Source organism: Seriola lalandi, unplaced genomic scaffold, assembly GCF_002814215.2.
Source record: "Seriola lalandi dorsalis isolate HSWRI2012SDOR001 ecotype SW California unplaced genomic scaffold, Sedor1 jcf7180002054553, whole genome shotgun sequence".
NCBI lineage: Eukaryota > Metazoa > Chordata > Actinopteri > Carangiformes > Carangidae > Seriola > Seriola lalandi.
The window spans coordinates 540438-564114 of record NW_019525106.1 but is presented as its reverse complement, the minus strand read 5'-3'; the positions used below and the strand labels follow the sequence as shown (position 1 = coordinate 564114).

Here is a 23677-nt window from a genome sequence, read left to right as displayed (position 1 = left end):
AGGTGAGTCACTTTCAGAGCTCTGGTATTGTGTTTGCTTACTCACTGACATAGCTTACCACAACACATATTGGAATGGAGCCATCAATAATATTATTATTTAACACTTGTGCTTGTTCTGTATCGACAAGTCGGCAGGGGGAATTTGGGCTGTGTGGGTACCAGGCTTATGTTTCCGACCGAAAGAAATGATCCACTCCAGCTTGCAGTATAACTGAGTAGCTCCCTTTACAGTTGTAATAGTCCTTTGCATTATTGTGTGGAGGAGTAATGGGCACATGGGATCCATCCAGTGATCCACAGCACTGATAGCAACCTCATCTTTCTTCAAAGCTGTCCAGGATCTCCTGCAGTTTACCAAATGGCAACGGCAACCCTCCTCTTCGGCTCCATGATGTGGTGTAAATGTGCTTGCTCTCTGTCTGAAAGAGGTTGAAGTTTTCTTCAGGGGATATCGAAAGTGTAATGCCACATGCAAAAATGTGCAAGCCACTGGTCATCTGTGTATGCTGTTGTTTCCCACCACTGCTGAGATGAATGTCTACCCCGTATTGCTCTTAGGGGTAAAATTCCTCCTTTATTGTCTGGTCCTGCGCTCTTTTGCAACTCGCAAATGGCGTTGTCCTGGCAGTTTCAGATGTTGGAACAGCCTGTGCATGTATATTAGTTCTTGTAACATTTTTGTTTTTTTAGCCAGCCTGTGCGAATCAAGTCCGGCAGTTGTCTGGTGACAGACTGATGTAATAACTGTCCACAGGGCCCATTGACCTTCTAGTGGAAGTGACACAGGCAGTAACGAAATCTGAACACAAGTGGTCAGCTGGACACGTTGGAGACACATGATAGACACACGCGTAAACGCAGATGTGTCTCGGCTGTCCACTTGTGTTCGGATCACCCAAGATGCATGTTAATGCCAGGTGTAAACAGACTGTGAAGAGGGTCTATTCACTGAGCAGCCCAACTCAGAGATAGAGGAAAATACTCTGGGCCAGTGAGAAAAATACACTCAGATGACATCAGAACTTACTGAGAGGGCACATTTACCTCCATGTCCATCAATAATAATACATAGTAAAGTACTTTTAAAAAAAAATGTGCATTTAATCAGTAGTTGGCACTAGAGACGGACATAAAAATAAAACATGGAGAGACGGGGGGAGATAACATGCAGTAAAGATTCCTAGCTGGAATTAAACTGGCGACGTTGCGATTACACAGCATCAGCCTTACACCACAGGGATGCCTGAGTATTCTTTTTCACACTGACTGCTTTTGTCAGAGAGTTCCTGTGTGTGGGCAGTGCCTGTAGTGCACGGTCTTACTGGGTTTTAAACCTTGGACCCTGGAGTTATAGAGGATCCCACAGAGAGAAGATAATGATGCACATAGGCCTGTTTCACTAAGGAAATGTGGGTGGAGGTGGGGGTAATGTGGCACTATATCTTTTTCTCCTCCTCAAAAACAACACCTATGCAAAGAGGAGTGATAACCAGTTATTGATCAATCATTTTGTGTTTACTTTCTTTTTCAGCCAATAACTAACACAGTGTTTTTTTTTTTATAAATGACTAACTGTTGTCATTAATTGATTGGCAGAGGTTCAGGTGTGTGATTTTTCACAGAGCAAAGTCAGCACATTAATTATTTAATGTTCATTAGTGTGTGGAAAAAATGAGATGGAATATGTCTTGCAGATGTGAGCATGGGCTACAGAAGAGAAAATACTTTAAAGCTAATTTGCACATTTCAACATAATAAATATTGTGACATTATTATATTATATATAACATGTTAAGCCGTGTAGTAAATTTTAGGCCATAGTTGTTTTAAATTTAAATGGAATTTAAAATATTTTGACTAAATCATATTATATTTCCCTTCCCTGAAGGCTATACCAGGCTGTACCAGTATATCTCCATTCAACACTTGCTTCTCTCTAAATCCTCCTCTTTTATGTGAGTGAATAGAAGTGAATAGGGCACATTTTTCTCCGCTCAAAGCAATAGAACAAAAGGGATTGAATGAGTTTTGTAATTCTTTTGGCTGAACTACAAGAAAAAAAATGAGCCCACCAGAAAGGGGGCTATGGCTGTCTGAGGTCTGATGGGAGAGAACCATCCATCCATCCATCCATCCATCCATCCATCCATCCATCCATCCATCCATCCATCCATCCATCCATCTTTTAAGGATCATGCAGGGGGTGAGCCAACTCCAGCAGAAAACATATTTACTACACATACAGGGTTTAAATGTACTACTAGAATAGTTGCTGCTGTGTGGATCTTTTGTGTTTGCTGCTTAGCTCCCTATAGCTTATTGTGGGCTTTGATAGCTATATATAAATGATGATTTATTCCCGATTGGGGTGTTGTCACTCATCTCTGTCTTGTGAATCAAGGAGCACCCAACATGGTTAAATGGTGACCCTAAAGATGTACGCTGAAGGCCACCCACTGTTCACACTAATCGTGTGAAAAAAGTGAATGGGGAAATTATTTTGCAAAATACAAACTCAGTAATTTTTCCTTTCAATGTCAAATTTCACTTTTCCTAATATGTATTGGAGACCATTCTGAAAATTGTTCCATTTAAAGTCATAAGAGTTTATGTTTGGAGGAGAGTGAATAGAGTGCTGCACGAATAACATATTTTCATGGGCTCTCCAGGAGGTTAGCCTGGTTCCCTCGACAAAAGGCGATGTGATTTTTCCATTGGCTTTAGGATGGTTGCAGGAAACATGCTTTGTGACAAACAGTTTATGATACTGACACACCTTGTACAACAAGATAATCTTCACAAAGGAACACCACTTCTCGAAGCCTAAATATAATCACCAGAGATAAAAAGCTAATGTTAGGTTATAAACGAACTACACCATGGTGCATGACGTAACGTGATTCAGCTCCTACCTCTTTTACAAAAGCCTTTTTACAAAGTTAGTAATAGTTCACAAGAGTGCGATTATAGACACGACGAGGCTATAAAGGCGGACTGATGAGTAGATCTGTTTTCGTGTTCGCCATGATGACATTTAACATCCCCGACAACCTCTGCAGTCTTATTTAGACACTTGCTAGCAAGCGACCATTTTTAAGACATGTAAAAGCTTAAAATATGAGATGTTTACTGATGTATCTTTTGTCATAGGATAAAACGTGAAAAAGTCTTGACCTTCTTTTAACTTTAGACTTTATTACTGGCATCTGACCCATTCAAAAAACCATTAACTTTGGGATGAGGGAACCAGAAATTCAAAAATGCTGACAGATTTTTTGGGTTTTATCTCTCATTCCTGCAGCACTCTATGGTGCCAATAATCTGATGGTAATGCCACAGATGCTACATCAGTGTTGTACTTGTCTGTATTGCATATATGTCTTATTTTTTATTTCCATTACTCGCAGACATAAGCTGTGCCACAATCCTGTCAAAATTGTTTGCAGATATAGTTGCTAAAAAACACATATTGGCCGCTTTATCGAACACAATTATGTTCATTTTTGGCAGACGTGCAGATTTGGAGTGAAAAATGTGCACAATTTGACCATTTGTAATTGTTCTGGGTTGAAATTGCCTGCATGTGTGTTTACATGGTTAGTGTGTCAGCCATTCTGAGCCGCTGGAGAGTCCAGGGTGTGTGGTGCCGGGATCTCTGAGTTAATAGATTTCTGTCCCCAGTGCTTTTAGCTGTGTTGATCTCCTGCTGACGGTTTCACACTCAGCTTTAAGCACAGAGATGGGGAGGGGGGTGGGCGGCTTATAATAGAGCCTCCTTAACACTGCAAACATTGGGTTAATGTACCTTATTACTCCCCCATTGAGCTGACTTTCACTTTCCATTCACTCGCAGCTAAAAAAGCACCCCCGAATTTCCATGTCTCGCACGGGCCATTGATATTTATGCTTGCAGACGCAATTTGTTTAATTCCACACAGAAATATTTGTATCTTAATTTCCTTCATCACTGGACGTAGGAGGAACAAGGGATACATAAGAAAAATCTTGTGTTTTTAATTATACTGTAAGTTCTATCTTAATTTCCTCCTCTTGTGGCCTGCGCTCTGCTACTGTACCTCTTCTTTCCAAACATGGATGCTCCCGGCATCTATTGTTGTGCTCTGCTGTTTGTTGTGCTTCCCTTGTGCTCTTGTCTCTATAATGTTATTTTACGTTTTCTGCTAAGCATCACACAATACTTCTTCCACCACGCTGCCTGCCTCTCCCTCCTCTCCGTATCTTTCTCTCCCTCTGTAGATATTTGTGTTTCTGTATCTGTGCCTCTCTCCTTCACTCTGTTTCCTCTCATCTCCTTCCCACACACACTCAGTGTCCTTGTACTGTGGGCAGTGTATATGTGCACAGAAGCACTTGAGACAACTTTTTTTTTTTTCATACAGGCAAGCCACTTAGCAGCTTTATATAGCAACTACCCAAGGAGGGGATTAACAGCAGGAAACATCAACAGAATGGCTTGCAGTGAAATAGAACACACACTCATACAAAACTCGCGCACACACATGCAAACGCTCCACGCTCAATGTACTCCCTGAGCCTTCGCCAACCACACACTGCACCCCTGCCATCCACCTTAGTATGATACATTATTATGTTAGTCATCCAGCAGATGCTCTTATCCTTATGGCATTGTAGCGTACAGTATAGACCAGCTCTTCATCACACAGAACGCACTGAGCATATTTGAGCTTGTGAGCCTCTGACTCGCGCGGTTATTTGATCACATCTTTTGTCTCAGTCAGGTGAGGCAGATTCTGTCGGCTTGGTGCTCATGGGGCATCGCTCACAGCCGCTTTCCACTTAACTCGCCAGATCAGAGAGAAGTCGCAGACGTTTGCAACCTCAGCACATGCAGCGTGCACTCTCGCCTCTCTCATCTCTCACCTCACACACACACACACACACACACACACACACACACACACACACATACACGCTCAAACACACTAGTACATTCTTCATTATCATTCCAGAGCTGATAGGCTGTAATTATCTGCCTTGGCTCTGATTAGTCTCTCTGTAACAAGCTAATTAGATGGAGCCTTGTAAAATCATCACCACCATTACCACAGAGACATGGCTGGGAAAGACACCAACAAGCAGGAAGCAAGGAATGTATCTTGCACTGCTCCCCGCAAAGATTTGATAGTCAACTAAATGTTAAGTGCTGAAGCTCTGATTTCTTTTTGATTAAGTGCCTTTTAAAGCCCTCTACTTTGCAATAGAATCTTTATCCTTCCTCATTATTCACCACGAAAGGATTGTTCCGTCTTACAGGGCAGGATGATCTGGCTTAAACTGCATAAACTGCCGCTGTCGACATTTTAGGAGATAGCATCTGAACATTGATTAGTTTCTCTGCCCCCACGATACAGTGGCTATTTATCCAAAACGAACGAATCGTCAGATCTGAGTCAGAACTTTTCTCTCTGCAGAGCAACTTTAAAGCCTGAGCAGAGAGCTAGATTAATTCTCTCCTCTAGCTTCTTCCTCCCTCTGTTATTATCCCTCTAACAATCCTTTTAGGAGCTGTCACACACTTTATAGCTATTGTGTTTCAGTTGTGAACACTCCAGAGCTAGTCTGGTGTGCAACACATTGTATTTTCCATCAAAATGCATCTTAACTGTAAGCCAGTTAAAAAAGAAATAGGAATTGCGATCTGAGCATCTGTTTCCTGCTTTCCAACTCATTTGAGCGAACGCTAGGTGCTGTAAAGATTTATTATAGCAATTCGTACAGTTTGAAGACTTCATACCATTTTCTGTATGCATGTGCTTCTCATTACCAACATATAGTTTTTCTATTGTCAGCTGTAATTGACTTTGGATAGACATTATTTTTGCAGAATATTAGGGAAACCAGCTAAATAAAACTGGTTTGTACAGTGACAGCACATCTGTTGAGTCGGCCCTCAGGGCAGTGAAAGGATGCATCACAAACTCCTGCTGCTTTTGTCTTGGATTAAAAAGTACATTTATAGCCTGGGGTCACACACAAGAGACCTTTTACATAATGGGATTTGAAATCCATAGTTACTTTTAGCCCTTAGGTAACTCACCTCAAGTGTGCACTGGCGTGTATGTGTGTGTGTGTGAGAGAGAGAGAGAGAGAGAGATAGGGACTGGAAAAGACATGCTAATGTCAGTTCCGTCAAGTGTGCAAACATGTGTCTGGGTGTGACGGGACAACTTGCCTTTATGTCAAATCTTTGTGCTTGTGCTTATATCTGTGTGTGCGTGTGTTTGCATATGTGTGTTTGTCCTGGCAGGGGGTCCTTCCTTTTTGGGGAGAGGCAGATGGCCTCTGTGGATCGCAGCCTACTGAACTGTTTGGCAGCCCTTCTGACATAATCCTTCATGCTACGTTGACACAAGATCACAGCCAATATTTGTGAAAATAGTGTCTTAGCTCACAATTCTGTGACTCGCTCCAGTTTGCAGGAATAGATTCTGCACAAAAGGTGTCCTAGATCGGGACCGTGACAGTGTCAGAATTTTTTTGTGCACATTGTTTCCAGATTGTGTCATGGTATTTAATGTGGATAATGATCCCCTACTATCAGTTCCAGCAAAAGGCACGCTACACGCTCCTGTCATAGAGACTGCAACGCAGTTGTACACTGCTTCTCTTTCAGCCCTTCTGTGCACTCTTGCTGTCTGCCCCAGCTCAGGGTGAGCGAGTTGGTAATTGGATTCCTGGAATCTTCTTATTCTCTCCACTGAGGCAGTGTGCAGGCGACAAAATGCCTGCAGCCATGAGGCATCATCCCTGGGCCCCTGTGGGAAGATCAAGGTAGCTTTACACGGACTTGGTAGATGAGACTGTGGTTGAGGCTCCCTCCCATGGGAACCTGGATATCTGGATGCATGTATGGGATCCTTGATGGAGAATGGATGGATGATATCATGTCCACCAACCTCCACCACTGGCAGCTTTCCCGACATCCACTCATAACATTCTTCCCAAACCCGGCAGCTAGGGGGAAGTAGAGGGAAGTGGAACAATATGTGTGGTCATTGACTTTGACCAAAGCTCTGCAGATACAAAAATTACTGAGATATATTCTAATCCTGCAGCATTATGTTTTGCCATTTAGTGGAGAACGCTTATGTCTCACATACCTGTACCCTTAGTTGACTCGCTGCTTGTCGGTGCTTTGGATTCCCCTGGCTGCTTGTCTCCCCTCTACACACACAGTTACATGACAGCTGTCACTTTCAGTAACCAGAGCTCCGTCACTATCTTTGCACCATCCCCCAGGCCCAGACTGGTACCTGAACAAGGTGAAGCTGAAGATCATCGATGTCAATGACAACGTCCCTGAGTGGAATATGAAGCCGTACCCTTACCAGGCTGTAGTGTCCCCTGAGGCCCCAGCAGGAGCATTTGTCTACCAGCTCCAGGCTCACGATGGGGATGAGGGCAAAAGTGGAGAGGTGGAGTACTTTTTGTCGGATGGTAAGCTTTCCGCTGTTTACACACACACACACACACACACACACACACACACACACACACACACACAAGATGTATAAGAGGAAAAGGTATTAAAATAGGTTTTCTTGTTAAAATAGGTTGACAGGCTGTAGAGCCTTCGAAATAAATCCATCTAGTCAGACACCAGCACAGTCAGTCAGACAGACAGCCACAGGCGTTCACACATTCATTCATGCATTCATACACTCTTTAGGTGTCCATTAGTTTCTGTGTCTCTCTGTCACCCTGTCTCTCTCTGCCTCTGTATCTCCATCCCTCTCTTTCTCTCTCTCGCTCTCTCTCTCTCTCATTCTCTCTCTCTTCCTTCTACACACACATATACACACATACGCAATCACAGACACAGCCAGAGGCCTTCACACATTTGTTTATGCACTTATCATGCACTCTTGTCTATCTGTCTGCTTCTCTCTGTTTCATACACACAGAGTCATGCGAACACACCAAACACACATGCACACACACACACACACACACACACACACACACACACACACACACACACACACAGCGGGCTTTTGGAAGTCAGCCAGAGTAGTAGACCCCCTGGTGGTTGAAGGGATAGAGGTTTGTTGGCATGTCAAAGATGGGGGGATGTGCTAATCTTGCCAACAGGGCTTCACAAAACACTACCAACTTCCCTCTGACTCGTGTTAGTCCATCGCACAGCTCCCTTATGTGACTTAAACCACAATTACCACAAGGTACCCATGCTCTATATAGCCATGCTAAGAACTCATATAAGCAGGAGGTTTGCCTCTAAAGGCTTGTACAAACTAAACAGTTTCCCTTCAAAGTAATCTAGACCCAATTTCAAGATTTCACATGTATTAACAACCCTCTTATCCTGTGCTTAACTTTTAAGACCTCAAGAGGATGAGAGGAGCTGGCCTTTTGATGAGTGAGGTCAGCCTGTCTGACCCCATTTTTTAGTATTTAACAGTACTGAAAAACCTATTTAGATCTTTTATTTAAAGCTGCCCTGTGGAGTTTTCTTTAAACAAACAAAAGCTAGTGTTTGTCACTTAAAAACATTGTGCGGATCCTTGAGGTCTAACAGATGTGTTGACTGCATTTCTTTTCTCATTGAAAATTTGCAAGGCACATTTTTTTAATTATTCAAATCCTGCAATTTTTTGCAAGTAGTCTTCTTCTTGTTCTTCTTCTTCTTCTGCTTCTCTGCCTTTGATGGCCGTTGCATTTATTTGCACAGCATTACCACCGACTGTCAATCAACAGAAAAGCATGAAACAAATGGCAAAAAAGTGTGTTTGGTGACCCATTTGCTTGCATGCATGCACATACATCGTTGTGCAAGATACACAGAACAAACAAATGTGGACTCACTCATAAAACCCTGCTCCATAGCACTACTAGTGGTCAAAAATGCTACAGGGTACCTACTTAATCATAAATCAAGGTGCTGCAATCTTTCTAGGAGAGAAGTATTCAAAGTGACAGTATTCACCATACAGCATAATGAATATGGCTACTTTATAAAATGCAAGTCTTCAAGGACAAGACCCTGGAAAAAGCTGTCGATATATCTTTTGTATATTTTTCATCATTAATAGGAGCCAGTGGACACTAGGTGATACATACAGGGTCGGGAAGTCAGACAGTACTGAGACAGATTAACACAATATCGGTTTTCATCTTTTCCTGGTATTTATTGGCAAAATGAAAAAAATATAGAATAACATCAGTCTTATCCTTTAAAGATGACTGCAGGCTTTTAGCCACTCGTAACAGTACGGAGCATTGTCTTTATGAGTGGGGCTAGTCACGTGCAGCCTCATGCTTGTGCACAAACATGTCATGGTGATAGTTTCACACTATGAAAAGAAGGTTGCAAGCTACCAAACATGTAGGTACCAAAATGTTTTTAAAAAATCTGGTTTACTGACAACCTGTTTAACCTGCAGTGTAATTAATAGTTCTCAATGGATTGTGAAATACTCCCAAGGACAGCCACCCTCAACTATGTTTCTTCAAGCCTGAACTGGAGAGATCAGCCAGTCATTCAGTTCTAATAAGAAATAAATACATTTTTTAAAAATACATTGAAATTATTATACAAAAGATCCTGACACACTACCACTCAGAGATTTCACCTTACAGATGTGAACACATTACCATAATTCTTGCTTAGTGCCAGTCATTATTCTTATAATTATTTGCAAACAAAGGGTATCAGAAAAAAAAATATAGCCATTGGTTATGAGGAGGAGGATGTAGAGGCTTCCATTGTTGATGGGATAGAGTGAAAGATACTACATACAAAATGCAGGACACTCCCAGTGCATATGTAAGAAAGTACCAGTATGCAAAGTGTGACTAATGTCACTAATGCTTTCTTATAGAGAGGCCATTAACACAGCACTCACCTACCTAAACTCTCTCATTCAGGTTCAACAGGTTGCAACATGAATTATATTATAGAAAAATAAAACTCTATGTGTTGTGGGTCTTAACTCAGCAAGCCTAGCAAGGGAGAGTCACCTATTTTAAATTGCCATTTGGGTAACATTTCCGAGTTAGTATTCAAAACGGATCAGTTTTCACCTAAATGTTCTGTGGCTCATATTGGTTAGTATTCAAGCCAGCATTATTGAATTACTTTGGATCCAATGCTAGAAAATAATGTCATTGTATTTCCCTGTAGGCGGTGATGGCTGCTTTGCAGTGGAGAAGAACACAGGCCAGGTGGTGACCACGGGGCTGGTGCTGCAGAGGGACAGAGAATACTTGTTAAGTGTGGTGGCCCTTGACGGCCTGGGCAGCCGCAGTGCCCCTGCCATGCTCTCTGTGATGGCAGGAGCCAGAGCACCGCAATTCACCAATATTAGCTACGCCATCTCCATACCAGAGAACACACCTGAAGGACAGCCGTGAGTACTAACATCCGCCCACACATACATAAGCAGGGATGAATTAGGGCTGTGTGATACAGGTAACACATCATGATAAATATACATATATGTATACAGTATGTATACAGTGCTGTGAAAAAGTATTTGCCCCCTTACAGATTTCTTTTGTTTTTGCTTTTTTGTCACACTTTAATGTTTCAGATCATCAAACAAATTTTAATATCAGACAAAGATAACCTGAGAAAATACAAAAAGCAGTTTTTCAATGATGATTTCATTTATTAAGGGAAAAAAGCTATTCAAACCAACCTGGCCCTATGTGAAAAAGTAATTGACCCCCCCTTGTTAAATCATGAATTAACTGTGATTAACCACATTCTTTGGAAAGCTGAGTTCAATTTCACTAGCTCCACCCAGGCCTGATTACTGCCAGACTTGTAGAATCAAGAAATCAATTAAATAGAACCTGTCAGACAAAATGAAGTACACAAAAAGGTCTCAAAAAGCAACACATCATGCATCGATCCAAAGAAATTCAAGAACAGATGAGAAACACAGTCATTGACATCTATCAGTCTGGAAAGGGTAACAAAGCCATTTCTAAGGCTTTGGGACTCCAGCAAACCATTGTGAGAGCCATTATCCACAAATGGAGAAAACATGGAACAGTGGTGAACCTTCCCAGGAGTGGCCGGCCGACCAAAATTACTCATCCAGGAGGTCACAAAAAAACCCAGAACAACATCTAAAGCACTGCAGGCCTCACTTGCCTCAGTTAAGGTCAGTGTTCATGATTCAACAATAAGGAAGAGACTGGGCAAAAATGGCATCCATGGGAGAGTTCCAAGGCGAAAACCACTGCTGACCAAAAAGAACACAAAGGCCCGTCTCACATTTGCCATAAAACATCTTGATGATCCCCAAGACTTTTGGGAAAATATTCTGTGGATTGACGAGACAAAAGTGGAACTTTTTGGAAGGTGTGTGTCCCGTTACATGTAGTGTAAAACTAACACAGCATTTCAGAAAAAGAACATCATACTTACAGTCAAACATGGTGGTGGTAGTGTGATGGTTGGGGGCTGCTTTGCTGCTTCAGGACCTGGACCTTAGACAGGCCGTTCATGCTCGAAAACCCTCCAATGTGGCTGACTTAAAACAATTCTGCAAAGAAGCGTGGGCCAAAATTCCTCCACAGTGATGTGAAAGACTCATTGCCAGTTATCACAAACGCTTGATTGCAGTTGTTGCCGCCAAAGGTGGCACAACCAGTTATTAGGTTTAGGGGGCAATTACTTTTTCACATAGGGCCAGGTGGGTTTGGATAGCTTTTTTTTCCCTTAATAAATGAAATCATCATTGAAAAACTGCATTTTTTTATTTAATCAGGTTATCTTTGTCTGATAATAAAACTTGTTTGATCTCAAACATGTAAGTGTGACAAAAAAACAAAAAATATATATCTATCTTAATCTTTCATATTTCACAATTTGTTTTTTCAGTTGAAATTTCAGTTGCACTGTATATATTTAACATTTTTCTGAGGTTTTTTTTTTCTTGTTGTTAAACAGTTATTCTGGGGCTTTTATTCAAATGTAGACTATTCCCTTGTGGCTATCAGCAAACGCTCCTTGTCAGATTCTTTATTGTTACCTCGATAGGTATAACTGCCTGACTACAGAATAACAATGCAGTCTAATGAAAAACGGTATTAAAAATGCAACAAGATTGCTAAACCGTTGTCAGTATACTCATATATGTAAATTGCCAGGAAATAGAGTGAATGCATGTGTGACAACAGGGAGAGTTTTACACTGTACAGCACAGTATGAGAATTAAAACTGACAAGCATGCATGTCTCTTCAAACACCACTCCTGTTATTACTTGATGCAGACCCACATTTGTCTAAGGTGTCACTTTTCACATACTATCTGTTAAGACTTTATGAATAATCATATTTTAGCACCAGCACACTCAAGCATCAGTTGACTTACCATCATCACACGCCACCAAACTCTCCTAACCATGAAGACAAACATTGATATCTCCATACCAGTATTACATTATGACACAGAACTGACAAGTACTGATTGACCGTGTTTATAGCACATAGCCAATGGGCCATATGAAAATTGATTTCATTACAGCGCGGCGCTGATGTAGGAAAAGAGGATTTCGATTTCAATTTCACATGTGTGCAACTGAAATCGAACAGCAACCACTGCTTCCCTTTTTTTCAAAATCACTTTCTCTTTGTTCCGCAGTTTCCTGGTGGTGTTTGCCATTTCCTTCCAGAAGCAGCCAATCAGCTACAGCCTGCTTATCAATCCCAGCAGCCTTTTCAGCATCAGACAGGAGACGGGGGAGATCAGTTTGACCAGGACGCTGGATTACGAGAGTGACCAGCGACGTTACCTTCTGATGGTGCGAGCCAGTGAGGAGCCCGGCAGCCTCAGCGCTGCCACGGAGGTTAGTTTAATTAGAGAGCGACACGGGCAGCGAACATGAGTCATGTAAGAATTCGAAGCGCACAGGTCCAGTAACCCCAAAGCTGAGGTGCACTGTGATGTTTTATTATTGCATCTGTCACACAAGCATTTACTCTTACTGTTCTGAATTACACTGAAATTTAAAAAACAAAAAAAGGGCTGTATTGCTGAGATTGGTTGTGTTGTGCTCTCCCTGTGGGCTTTCACAAAGCTCTCAGACAGATCAGTTTTCACCTAAATGTTCTGTCGCTCATATCGGCTGACTGAGGGTGTATTAACAGCAATGATCTGATCTCCACGCTGACCTATTGACATCACACCACTTGGCGATAACCACAAAGGAGAGGCAGCGAGGTTTGAGGCTGTCTACACGAATGGCACGGCTGAATGGTTTTGAAAGGTTAACAAGTGGACCGAGTGGCCCAAGTGATTTTTTTTTTTTTTTTCCTGTGGTTTGTTTCACCCTTTTGTTTCTGTGTCTCAGTGAAGTGCTTTTTGTTAAAAGTGTAATCTGGAGATGAACTGTATAAAATACAGAACACACTCGGAGGCACTTCGCAAAGAAACTCAAAATCCAAAAACTTGATTCACAAACGAATATTTCTAGATAAACTATTCATGAATTCAGTTTCATTTAAATTATTAATTTGAAGATTTTGTTGCCCAATTATCATGTCAGGCGCTCGCTTCCTACCACAGATTTAGTAGGCAAAAATCTTTCTGCTCAGCAGCATGTTGTGGAGTAGGAGATGGAGACTGGGAAAACCTATCCCAGCTATTTCAGGACTATTACTCAGCTGTCACTTCACACTTTACACACAGTGGTGACAGGGAGCTTGTAGGGCGGAGGGCGGCTAAGGGCCTTTGTCAAAAACACACAGTGAGGCACACACATGCTCAGAACATTTCTATTTTTGACTCAGGGAAATCATGAAGTGGAAGATAAAGGATGTGTTGAACTGGTAACTTGAGAAACTATGAATGCAATTTAGATTAAGTTTTGAGGTCAGCTTCCTGTACAGACAATTTCATATGGTTGTCTCCTGGATTTGAGGGTTATTAAAGAGAGGCTAATTTTGTATTATTCTACTCTGATTCTCTCCTCTTCTCTCCTCTCTTCTCCTCTCCTCCTCTTATCCCATCATGCTGGCGCTAATCAGGTTCAGGTGTTGATAACGGATGAGAATGATTGTGTCCCAGAGTTCCTCCAATCCATCTACAGTGTGGATGGAGTCCCTGAGACTGTAACTACGGCAACGTCCCTGCTACAGGGTGAGACTCCTCTGATCCCATATTTCACACCCATCTGTTTCTTTTTGAAGTGGAGAGAGAAACTATCAAAAAACTCACTTTTCTACAAGAAAACAACAGATGTATTTTGGTTGAAAGCCAAAGATTCAGTCAGTGTTTTGGCTTTTGGACCCACAATGCTTCCATTTTTACATAGTGAAAGAAACTACATCTTTCAGATCTGCGATCATAATCTCTATTATGCTAAATGAAACTAGCTGCAAAGACACTATACATTTGATTTATTGTGCGCTGTGTGAATAATGGCATGTAAATTGATCTATTATGGCATGAGGTTACCTTGTAATTGTCAATTATGAGGTGTATGTGTTGCCATCATGATTGCTTAAATTGTAAAAATGAAGAAACATATTGTGCTGTGGGAGATGTAGAAATTTACTGTATATCTGTTAATTAGATCCGGGTGCTTGTTCCATTATGGCTGATGTATACTACGTTCCTAAAAAAGATCACTGACACTTTTTATCTCGTTTGCTGCTTGAAAAAAAAAAATTACACTTCTGATTGCATTCGTGAGCTTCAGGTGTTTAAAGATACAGTATTTCTGAGTTCCCTTTGCAATATTTAGCATCACCCTAAGATAGAAAAATACCTCAGCACGAGTTGTCCACAGTCTGTTATACTTTACTCACTAATACCCTTGAAATCACAGATAATGCACATTGGAAAAAAAAAACAAAAAAAAACAACAACCCATTATTCAGGAGTTCAGGCGTATTCTTTTTACATTTTACCTCATTCACTGTTGCAGTTTCTGTCAAATGCTCCTGTGCTTGTGGGACTTCTGTCCCCAATGGGCTACCATTGGTGATTCCTGGGAATCTCTGGCTGGGCAATTGTTTCGAGTGCATTCTGGCTGAGAAAAATGGAACAAATTTAATCTGAAAACATTCGAATACACAGCCCAGAGTGGTAGAAATTGTTGCCACAGCAGAGCCAGCGGCAGGAGAATATGGCACCCAATACAAACCAGCGCATCAATGAAAAATAATAAAACAACCAGTACAGAAAGGAAAATCTCAGCAGAGGAGAGATCAAAGGTATAGAGAGAAAGAAGACAGGGAGTCCTCTGAAAGATCTGTCAGTGGGAAAGTTAGATCTCAAAGCCACAAATAGACTGAAGCTGATATACCTTGCAAATGTATGACTTTATAGTTCACCAGTTTCCTCAGACGAATGGCCAGAATGCTCCCAACAATTCAGAACTGGTGGGCTGCGCAGCTAACTGATGAAATGTCAAAGATCTGAGGCACAGAGGGAGTGAAATCCCCATTATCCCATCAACCCTGCTTTTACTGGGCAAAGACACAGATGAACAGGTTACAATGAGGCTATCACTTCAACTTTACCCACTGAGGTTGATGGTAAAAACATATAAACTGTTAGCACTGGTGACAGTAGTGAGGTTTAAGGGAAACTTACTCCTTCAGTTCTTTAACATTTAACGAGTCAGTCACATACAGACTATACAAAGAGTGCAGGGTAAATTGCCGGTCTTCAACTATATTAAAAGACATTGAGATGGAAGGAGAATGAAGCATGGAGATACACAGGCTGCAAGTGCCGATGCTTGACACAGAGGAAATAAACACATCAAAAGAATATGCAATATGCAAGTGTTATGAGCTAGAGGGGAACAGTGAGTATAAGTGAAATTCACCATATAGCAAACTTAGACTTAAATTAGCTTTGCAACCAAGGGTGTTGATATCTTTGGCTGTAGTCTTAGGAAAAAATCTCATCTCACATTCAAAACAAATCTATAGTTTTTCTGTGTGATTACCTCAGAATGAAATCATTTCCAAACAGTCTCTGCAGAAAATACAACTCGTTCATTTCACTGAGTCTTTTTGCTGTCTTTAAGCTCATTTTTGCAAATGATGGTAATCATTCTGGAGGGCTAGAAGACTGCAGTGCAGTTTGTGTGCTAGTAATTGTAGCTGTCAGAGCTTATGATCTATTACATGTTTAGCAAGGCCATAAAGAGATAATGATCTACACAGATGTCAACATATTCATCAGCTGATGCCATCTCATCAGCTCTTTTCGATTAACTGTTAATTGATGGTCCTTGTGTGATGTCTTCCCTCCCGTCACAGTGTTAGCCACGGACTGTGACTCGGGGTTAAACGCTGAGCTCACCTATTACACCCTGAGCCCGGACTTCAGCATTTCACCCCATGGGACCGTTTTCCCCGCGGGCCGGCTGGACTATGAGAGGCCTAACCATCTGTATGAATTTGTGGTGATGGCAGTGGACAGCGGGGATGAGCCTCATTCTGGCACTGCCACGGTCCGTGTGAGGATGGCAAACGTCAATGACGAGGATCCTGAATTCTCACAGCCAATGTGAGCAGCTTTATTACTTATACTTACAATACACCCACACAGTCTTTTCATAAACCGTGTAATTCCTCCATCATTTTCCCTGTTAATGCTGGGCATAATCATTTGTAGTTTATTTTGAGTCTATTTTTTTTTTTTTTACCTACACCAAACAAGAATTTCTTATTTTAATAATCTTACCTCCAAAATCAGGACCAAGATTTTAAGAGAAAGTTGTAATAATTGTAGTAATTGACAGTAATACCTGCTTATTGAGGACTCCAATTTATATATTGGAATAAAAACAGTGCAAGGCCAAGACACAAAAGTGAGTAGATCAATAAGCTATTAGAAAAAGTATTCAGTGTTTGCGTGTGTCCTTGTGTGTTATTGAGTTTAAACAACACAATAAGTTTATTTGCAAGATGCCAAAGGTGCACTTATGAATATCTGAATTGTTACTGTAGGCCATATCATAAAAGCAAAAGTTTGAGCCTTAACCGTGGAGTGAGTTCAACTGCAAAGATCAAAGTTTGTCACCAAAATGACAAGTTTAAATAATGTTCCTCCTGCTGGCGCTGCCTCATCTCTGGTCCACCAGCTGATCACATTTCATTATATCGAAGCTTTGCTCTTTGAGCAGACAAGGTAGTTGCATCACAGATATATAAGTCGTTACATCACACATCACAGACCTGCCTTCCTGCAGGCTATTCATTGCAATAATATTTGATGCTGGGAGTCCTGCCATTAATAGTGGCCAAGATGTGTCAACCCAGCAGTAGTTAAACCACTACCAGTAAGACAGACTCAATATATTTGATTTTACCGTGTTAATCACAGCCATCTGGCATCAAAACAATTTGTTACTCACTTCTCACACATTAACCACAAACAAAGTGTGACATTGTTACTTTCATAGCACATTCAGGGGGTTTGCTAAAAATGTCTCTTGTTGAATATTGGACTAAAATCAAGGACTCACACAGCGTCACGCAGGGTTTATTTTTGGCCTTCTCTAAAGGTATGCAGTAAACTGACATACGGATGCAATCCAGTGTGTCCTCGACCGCCTTTATGGCGAAGCTGTGTGAGTGGGTGGGCAGCAACTGTCACTGTGGCTCCACTGCATTTATTCCCCCAAACGAGTAAGAGGCTTGTCCTGTCAGTCATGTTTCAATGACCTTCAGAAAAGACTGTTGCAGACCTCTGTTGCTCGCTCTTGTTCCATTGTCAGGTGTCAGTCTCGGTGGGTGGCCAGACACAGCCAAACAAACAGGTGGGCAGAGAGGTGGAGATGTAGGCAGACAAACATGTAACTGAGGAGAAAAACACACACTGAAGCATGGTTGCAGGGCAGGCAAGTAGAGAAAACCAAAAGATTCGTAGTGAGTAGACAGGAGACAGCCAGTAAGAAATGCAGATAAACAGAGAAGCCTGTCGGCAGTCAGTCAAATACTCTTGCCAGACCAGCAAACAGATAGTTAGAAATGCAGGCATTTTGCCAGGTAGGGTGTGTTGGCCGCTTCATCATACAGTGGCTCACTGAGATGTAGATAAATGCCGTGAGGGCAGAGCCGGACGCTGTCCAAAAGACAGACATGTAGAGGAAGACTGATGCGTATTATGTCAGACTAATTGAAATACTCAGACATGTGATTGGACAGGTTAATATTTCCTGACATGTCCTGTTAGTTCACATCTGAATGAGTTGTAGAGAGGCTAAAAGTGATTTGAAGAGAGGGACGGACAGGCAGAGAGCCTATGGAAATGCAAAGGGCTGGACTTGCAGGCCAAGCAAATAGACGGACAAGCGCACTCAGTCGAGTATAACTTCGCAGTTCAGTGAGATGTAGGGAGATGCTTCAGGAAGCATAGCAGAGGGAGTGTATATGTCTCATCCCACAGAGCTGCGGAGAGGTGGCCTCTGAGCCGGGTGACAGATTACAGGTCACTCATGTTGCCACGGAGACTGTCGCGGCTGGCGGAGATGAATCACCCATCAGTGTTCTTCTGTAAACCATCAATCACCTCTAACTTCTCACTGCAGACACCGACCCCCACCTCCCACCCTCAGCCCCCTCCACCACAGACACACATACGTACGCACACGCATTAGAAGAGGATACAGCACAAAATCTCACAGGGGATGAGTTCTGCTGACGAATCAACTCAAACTCTGTGAGAACGCCGCCCCCTTTTATATCTAGCTCCTCTCTCTAACTCTCTCTCTCTCTCTCCCTCTCACTCCCACATATCACTTTACCTGTCATTTCACTGCCAGCCTTCCTTTTTGTCACCTGCCTTTTGCACTGTTTTCCATTTCTCTTCATCTCCACGTCCTCCAAGTCACGTAGTTCATCTCCACCCCATTGTGCTTTGTACCACAGTGGTATATCAGTCTCCTGTGTCTCGATGGGCATCTCGCTGCCCAGCACCACAGAGCAAGCAAATCACTGTTGACATTTTAAAAGGCACTGGATCAAATGGCCCACAGTGGGCTGGGTATGTGGAAGCACCATTTGTTCAATGACTTCAACATCCCAGTCGACATTATCATTTGTCTCTGGTCTTGCCAGCTAAGAGGACAGGTTAAATCATAGTGACAAGCAAAAGCCACAACCATAAGTCTAATAAGCCGGCTGATGCTTTGAACAGTGTAAATGATTCATATCTGCTGTCTGTGTGTGTTTCTATCATTGACTCGTCACTTCCGTGCGTGTGTATTCTCATTTCCCTGCACTTGTTCAACTTGAGCTCCTTTTTGCAGATATCGAACGTTTGTTTCCGAGGACGCGGGCCCCAACACCCTCGTCGCCACTGTTCTGGCCAAAGACCCAGATGGTGATGGTATAATCTACTCCATAACAGCAGGCAATGAGGAAGGAAACTTTGTCATTGACAGCCAGAAAGGTGATACTTCTTAATTCTCCAGCCAGGCTTCACATTTGCACCTCTCACTCTAATTGACAGGCTTTCCGTCAAATCACACATTAAATTTTCTCTAATACATTCCCGCCACACTGGTGTGGAATGAACGCCCTCTACTTTCAAAGTCAATGTGGAAAGATATTGAAAGCTGATATTAAAAGCTGTAACTTCAATATGAGTGCCGCCTTTTCTATTATTGGAGTCATAAATATAAACGATGACATTATTTAGGAAATTTCCACACTTGGCTTTTCTTTTTCCAGATACAGAGAGGAATGTTCCCCATGTTTCTGTGCTTTCTACCATTGGTGACTGCGCAGTTTATCTTTTTTATTTACCCTTTGATCCGAAACCAGTGGCAATCGCTGTGACATTTGTCACCCAACCCTTTCAATTCAATTTCACAACAACTGCTCTATCATAGCTCACAATCTTCAGGCTGCGCTCCGCCAGCTCCTCTTTCTTTTGTGCCGTCTTTCTATATTCCTTTCTACCCTTTCTGTGTATCCTCAGAGCAAGGAAATGCTAAGGTCGGCGTCCTCTGGGTGCAGGGAAACCACTACACAGCTTCCCTCTTACTGTATGTACGATGAGTGCTGTCTCATTGAATAGCTGCTAGATGTCGCATTTGTAAACAAGGTTGACATTTAAGCTGGAAGAATTACCATGTACATCCCACAGTTCACTTATTTTAATGTAGTGGTGCAGCACTGTCAATGTCACGCATTGTCATTAGGAGCTAGGACCCTTCTCTGCTCTGTGGGCAGCCGGGCTCATAAGTAAATTGGGAGAAGGGAAAGTCAGGCACCCGCATCTTCGTGTATCAGCGTGCTGTGCTGTCTTTAATCAAGAACATTGAAAGAGATGAATAGAAACACAACGCGAGAATAAAAAGCCTCCCCATGCTCTCACTTCAATGAGTTTCCCCCACATCACAGGCTGCTTGCTCGTCCTGCAACCTCTGATGTTTTTGTATTACTGTTGACGAGAAAGATGTTGACTCAGATGGTGCATCCTTTTATCCCACCTTTTATCTTGACTGTTACATGAAAGCAGACAAAGGTGGGAGAGAGGAACAGCTAATAGGCATCTGCTGAGCCTGGTTAACTTCTAACCCGAGTCACTTACTACTTTATGTTTCCGCTCAAGTGCTTGAGCTGGATGGGCATCTTTAGAGGAGAGCATGCAATTATTAGATTAGAAAATGCGACAAGATCACAACTGTGAAATGGGTTTTTGGATTTAGTCTGCATATCACATTCTTACCTTTCTGTGGACTTTGGAGGTGAATTTCCGCCACTCGCTACCTCACTCCAGTTTTCTAGAACAACAGCAAGATGTGGGCCTTTTTCTACTGCGTTTTTATCGATAGCGCATCCTTCACCATGCAAGGCCACAGCCGCAACAACATCCTGTTTAATGACTAATGGAACGGTTGTACTTGCTCTGTTAGGACACACCATGTTTTATAATGTGTAGTTTAATACGCCTGTGGTCTTTGTAGGGCTGATTCGTCTCCGCTCCACTCCCCTGCCCAAGCTTCAAGGGCTGGAGTATGTCCTTAATGTGACGGCCACAGATGACAATGCATCAGGCGGGCCTCACCCTCTCTCCTCCACTGCCCGGGTCATCGTTGGGGTTGATGATGTCAACAACAACAAACCTGTATTTGAGGAGGTGAGGATCCTTTTTTTAAGGAGAAGTCATTCTACTCAGCCCGGGTCTTTTTCTCACAATTGTGTAAATTTTTTAGCGACAGTAGCTCATCCCGTGGACTACTTTCCTGAAATGATATATATTGTTTTTCTGGAGTCGCTGTGTTTTGACAGTTGAATAAAAAACAAAATTAATTTTCAGTCAGTTTTAAAGAAATTAAGAGAAGATTGATACCACTCTAATGTCTGCTAACTTGGCTCAGCATAAGGACTGGAACAGCAAGCCTATCCAAAGGCAACAATATCTTTACTGTTTTGTTGCAAAGACCAATTGCAAAGCAACTGACAGATTTTCTTACCTTTGGACAGAGCTGGGCTTGCTGTTTCCTGATGTTTTCAGTCGTTCATGTCATTGCAAAGAACGTGCTCTCATCTGCCTGTCTGTCTCATCCACTCAGAGCTCTTCAGCTACTCCTCTGTCTATCACTCCTTCCTCCATCTCCTCATCCCACTCACCAACTCTATTTTTTTTAGCCCAGGCGTTCTCATTTCCCTGGCCTCCGTCTCTCTCCGCTCTGTTTTCCCATGAGTTCTGATTAGCCTGCACAACCCACTCTATCTTTAGGCGCTCCATTGGGATTTCAATTAATTTATGAAAAAAAGTGCAATATCATCACAATATACTATACCTGTTTAATTAACTTCCTTCTTAATTAGGAATGACTTGAACTTCGGTAGAAGACATACTCGTGCAGAGACGAAGCTCCTGAGGTGGGCAGGAAAGTCTTGGCAACTTGACTTGTTTAAATATCAACTTATGCCTTAGAACCGTCTAGGCTGGCATCATATTATGTCGTTTTTGATGAAGAGCTACCTACAGGCCATACCGTCTTTGCCATCACATCCCATGAACCCTTGCATTTTTCTTCTTTCTATCGCTTGCTCACATCCTTTGATCCATCTCCCTCCCTCTGTTTCACTTGCACTCCTCCTTGCCTATTGTTTTTCTTTTTCATGGCCATTCTGTTAAAAGAGTAGCTAGCATTTATATCTGATTATAAAAAAAGGCAGACTCCAGAGAGCAGCTCTTTATCTGGGGCATATGTTCATTAGAGGGAATGGATTGAATTCTTGGCTAAGACAAAGCTGTTCACTGCTGGCTCTCAAAAAAAAAAAAAAAAAAAAAAAAATCAGCTCATGTGTTTTCGTTTCCATAGATGCTACTGCTACTTTATCTATAACTTCTATATTTTGTTTTGTGCACAGTACCTGTTATGTGCGTAGTGACCTTCTATTTAATGAGTCTATTTTCTTTGATCCCTGTGTTCTTGTTAATGTAACATATTCTGACAATATATTTTCATATATGAGAATTGTTTCTTGTGTTTGTGTGCCTCTACCCCCCACCCCACCCCTACCCCCCTCCCTCTCTCCATCTCAGTGCCAGCAATATCGTGAGCAGGCTTCAGTGCTGGAGAACCAGCCAACGGGGACTTTTGTGTTGCGAGTGCATGCTGTGGATGCAGATGAGGGAGCAAATGGAAAAGTCAAATATGGCTTAATGCACAGAGACAGCGCTATGCCTGCCTTCAGAATTCATCCAGACACAGGTAGAGCAGTTGCGGGTTGTCTGGGCTAAAATAGGCCTCAATTAGACATAGAGCACAGAGATTACTCTAGAGAGACAGTGCTACATTTTAATGGTAATTGACATCTCCACTGGTCATAGCAGTTGAACCTTGATCCGAGAGCAGAGGAAACGTTCTCATATTTCTTTTTTTCTCTTTAAGAGTCAAATACAAGTATCTATCCATCAGTCATCATTTCCTTTGATCTGGTGTAGCTTGGCGTGAAACTTCAGTCTATAAAAATGGCTCTACATAATGAAGTGAAAGGCAGAAAGAGAAGCTGTTCTGAAGTCGTGACACGTGGAGTCAACATGTTATTCTGTCAGTCATTTGCGTTCATGCTTGCGTTCTGTCGTCTTCATCTCAAGATTTAATAACAGTCACTGTGCTTGAAAGGAATGCTTGACTTATTCAGAATAAATTTATAACTGTTTACTTGTTTTTTTGATTTATGGGTGGATGGTTAGATGGATATCTAGATGGATGGATGGTTATATGGATTGATGGATGGATGTACACGTGGAGGGGTGAAATGAAGAATTGCTGAATGGATGAATGAGTGTATAAGTATTCATGTGTGCACATTTGGGGCCGGGGAACGAGCTGATTATTGTTCTGTATTTACAGGAGTGATTGTGACAGCCAGGCGGTTCGACAGGGAGCGGCAGAGAGAGTATTCAATTACAGTAACGGCCACTGATTGGGCGGAGGAGCCGCTCATCGGTATCTGTCAGCTCACCATCCAAATACTGGACCAGAATGATAACAGCCCCAAGTTTGAGAATTTGCGCTATGAGTGTAAGTGTTGCTGGTATCCAAATGAAATACAAATAGTATCACTGAAGCAGAGCATAACCAGAACCATTAAAAACTGCTCAAGTAAACAAGGTGAGATGGAGATGTGTATATATATGTGTGTGTGTGTGTGTGTGTGTGGGGGGGGG

The 23677-nt window shown here is 42.1% G+C and overlaps 1 protein-coding gene across 1 annotated transcript in view; it reads left to right on the top strand.

The window, feature by feature from the left end:
- Positions 1 to 23677, top strand: part of LOC111661854 (neural-cadherin-like) — a 79930-nt gene that overhangs the window by 17662 nt on the left and 38591 nt on the right. The window contains exons 2-10 of the mRNA XM_023415539.2: positions 7284 to 7481; positions 10186 to 10411; positions 12659 to 12863; positions 14044 to 14155; positions 16294 to 16543; positions 19290 to 19432; positions 20955 to 21127; positions 22547 to 22715; positions 23361 to 23531. Coding sequence (XP_023271307.2) covers positions 7284 to 7481; positions 10186 to 10411; positions 12659 to 12863; positions 14044 to 14155; positions 16294 to 16543; positions 19290 to 19432; positions 20955 to 21127; positions 22547 to 22715; positions 23361 to 23531 — 1647 coding nt within the window. The remainder of the gene's footprint in view (positions 1 to 7283; positions 7482 to 10185; positions 10412 to 12658; positions 12864 to 14043; positions 14156 to 16293; positions 16544 to 19289; positions 19433 to 20954; positions 21128 to 22546; positions 22716 to 23360; positions 23532 to 23677) is intronic.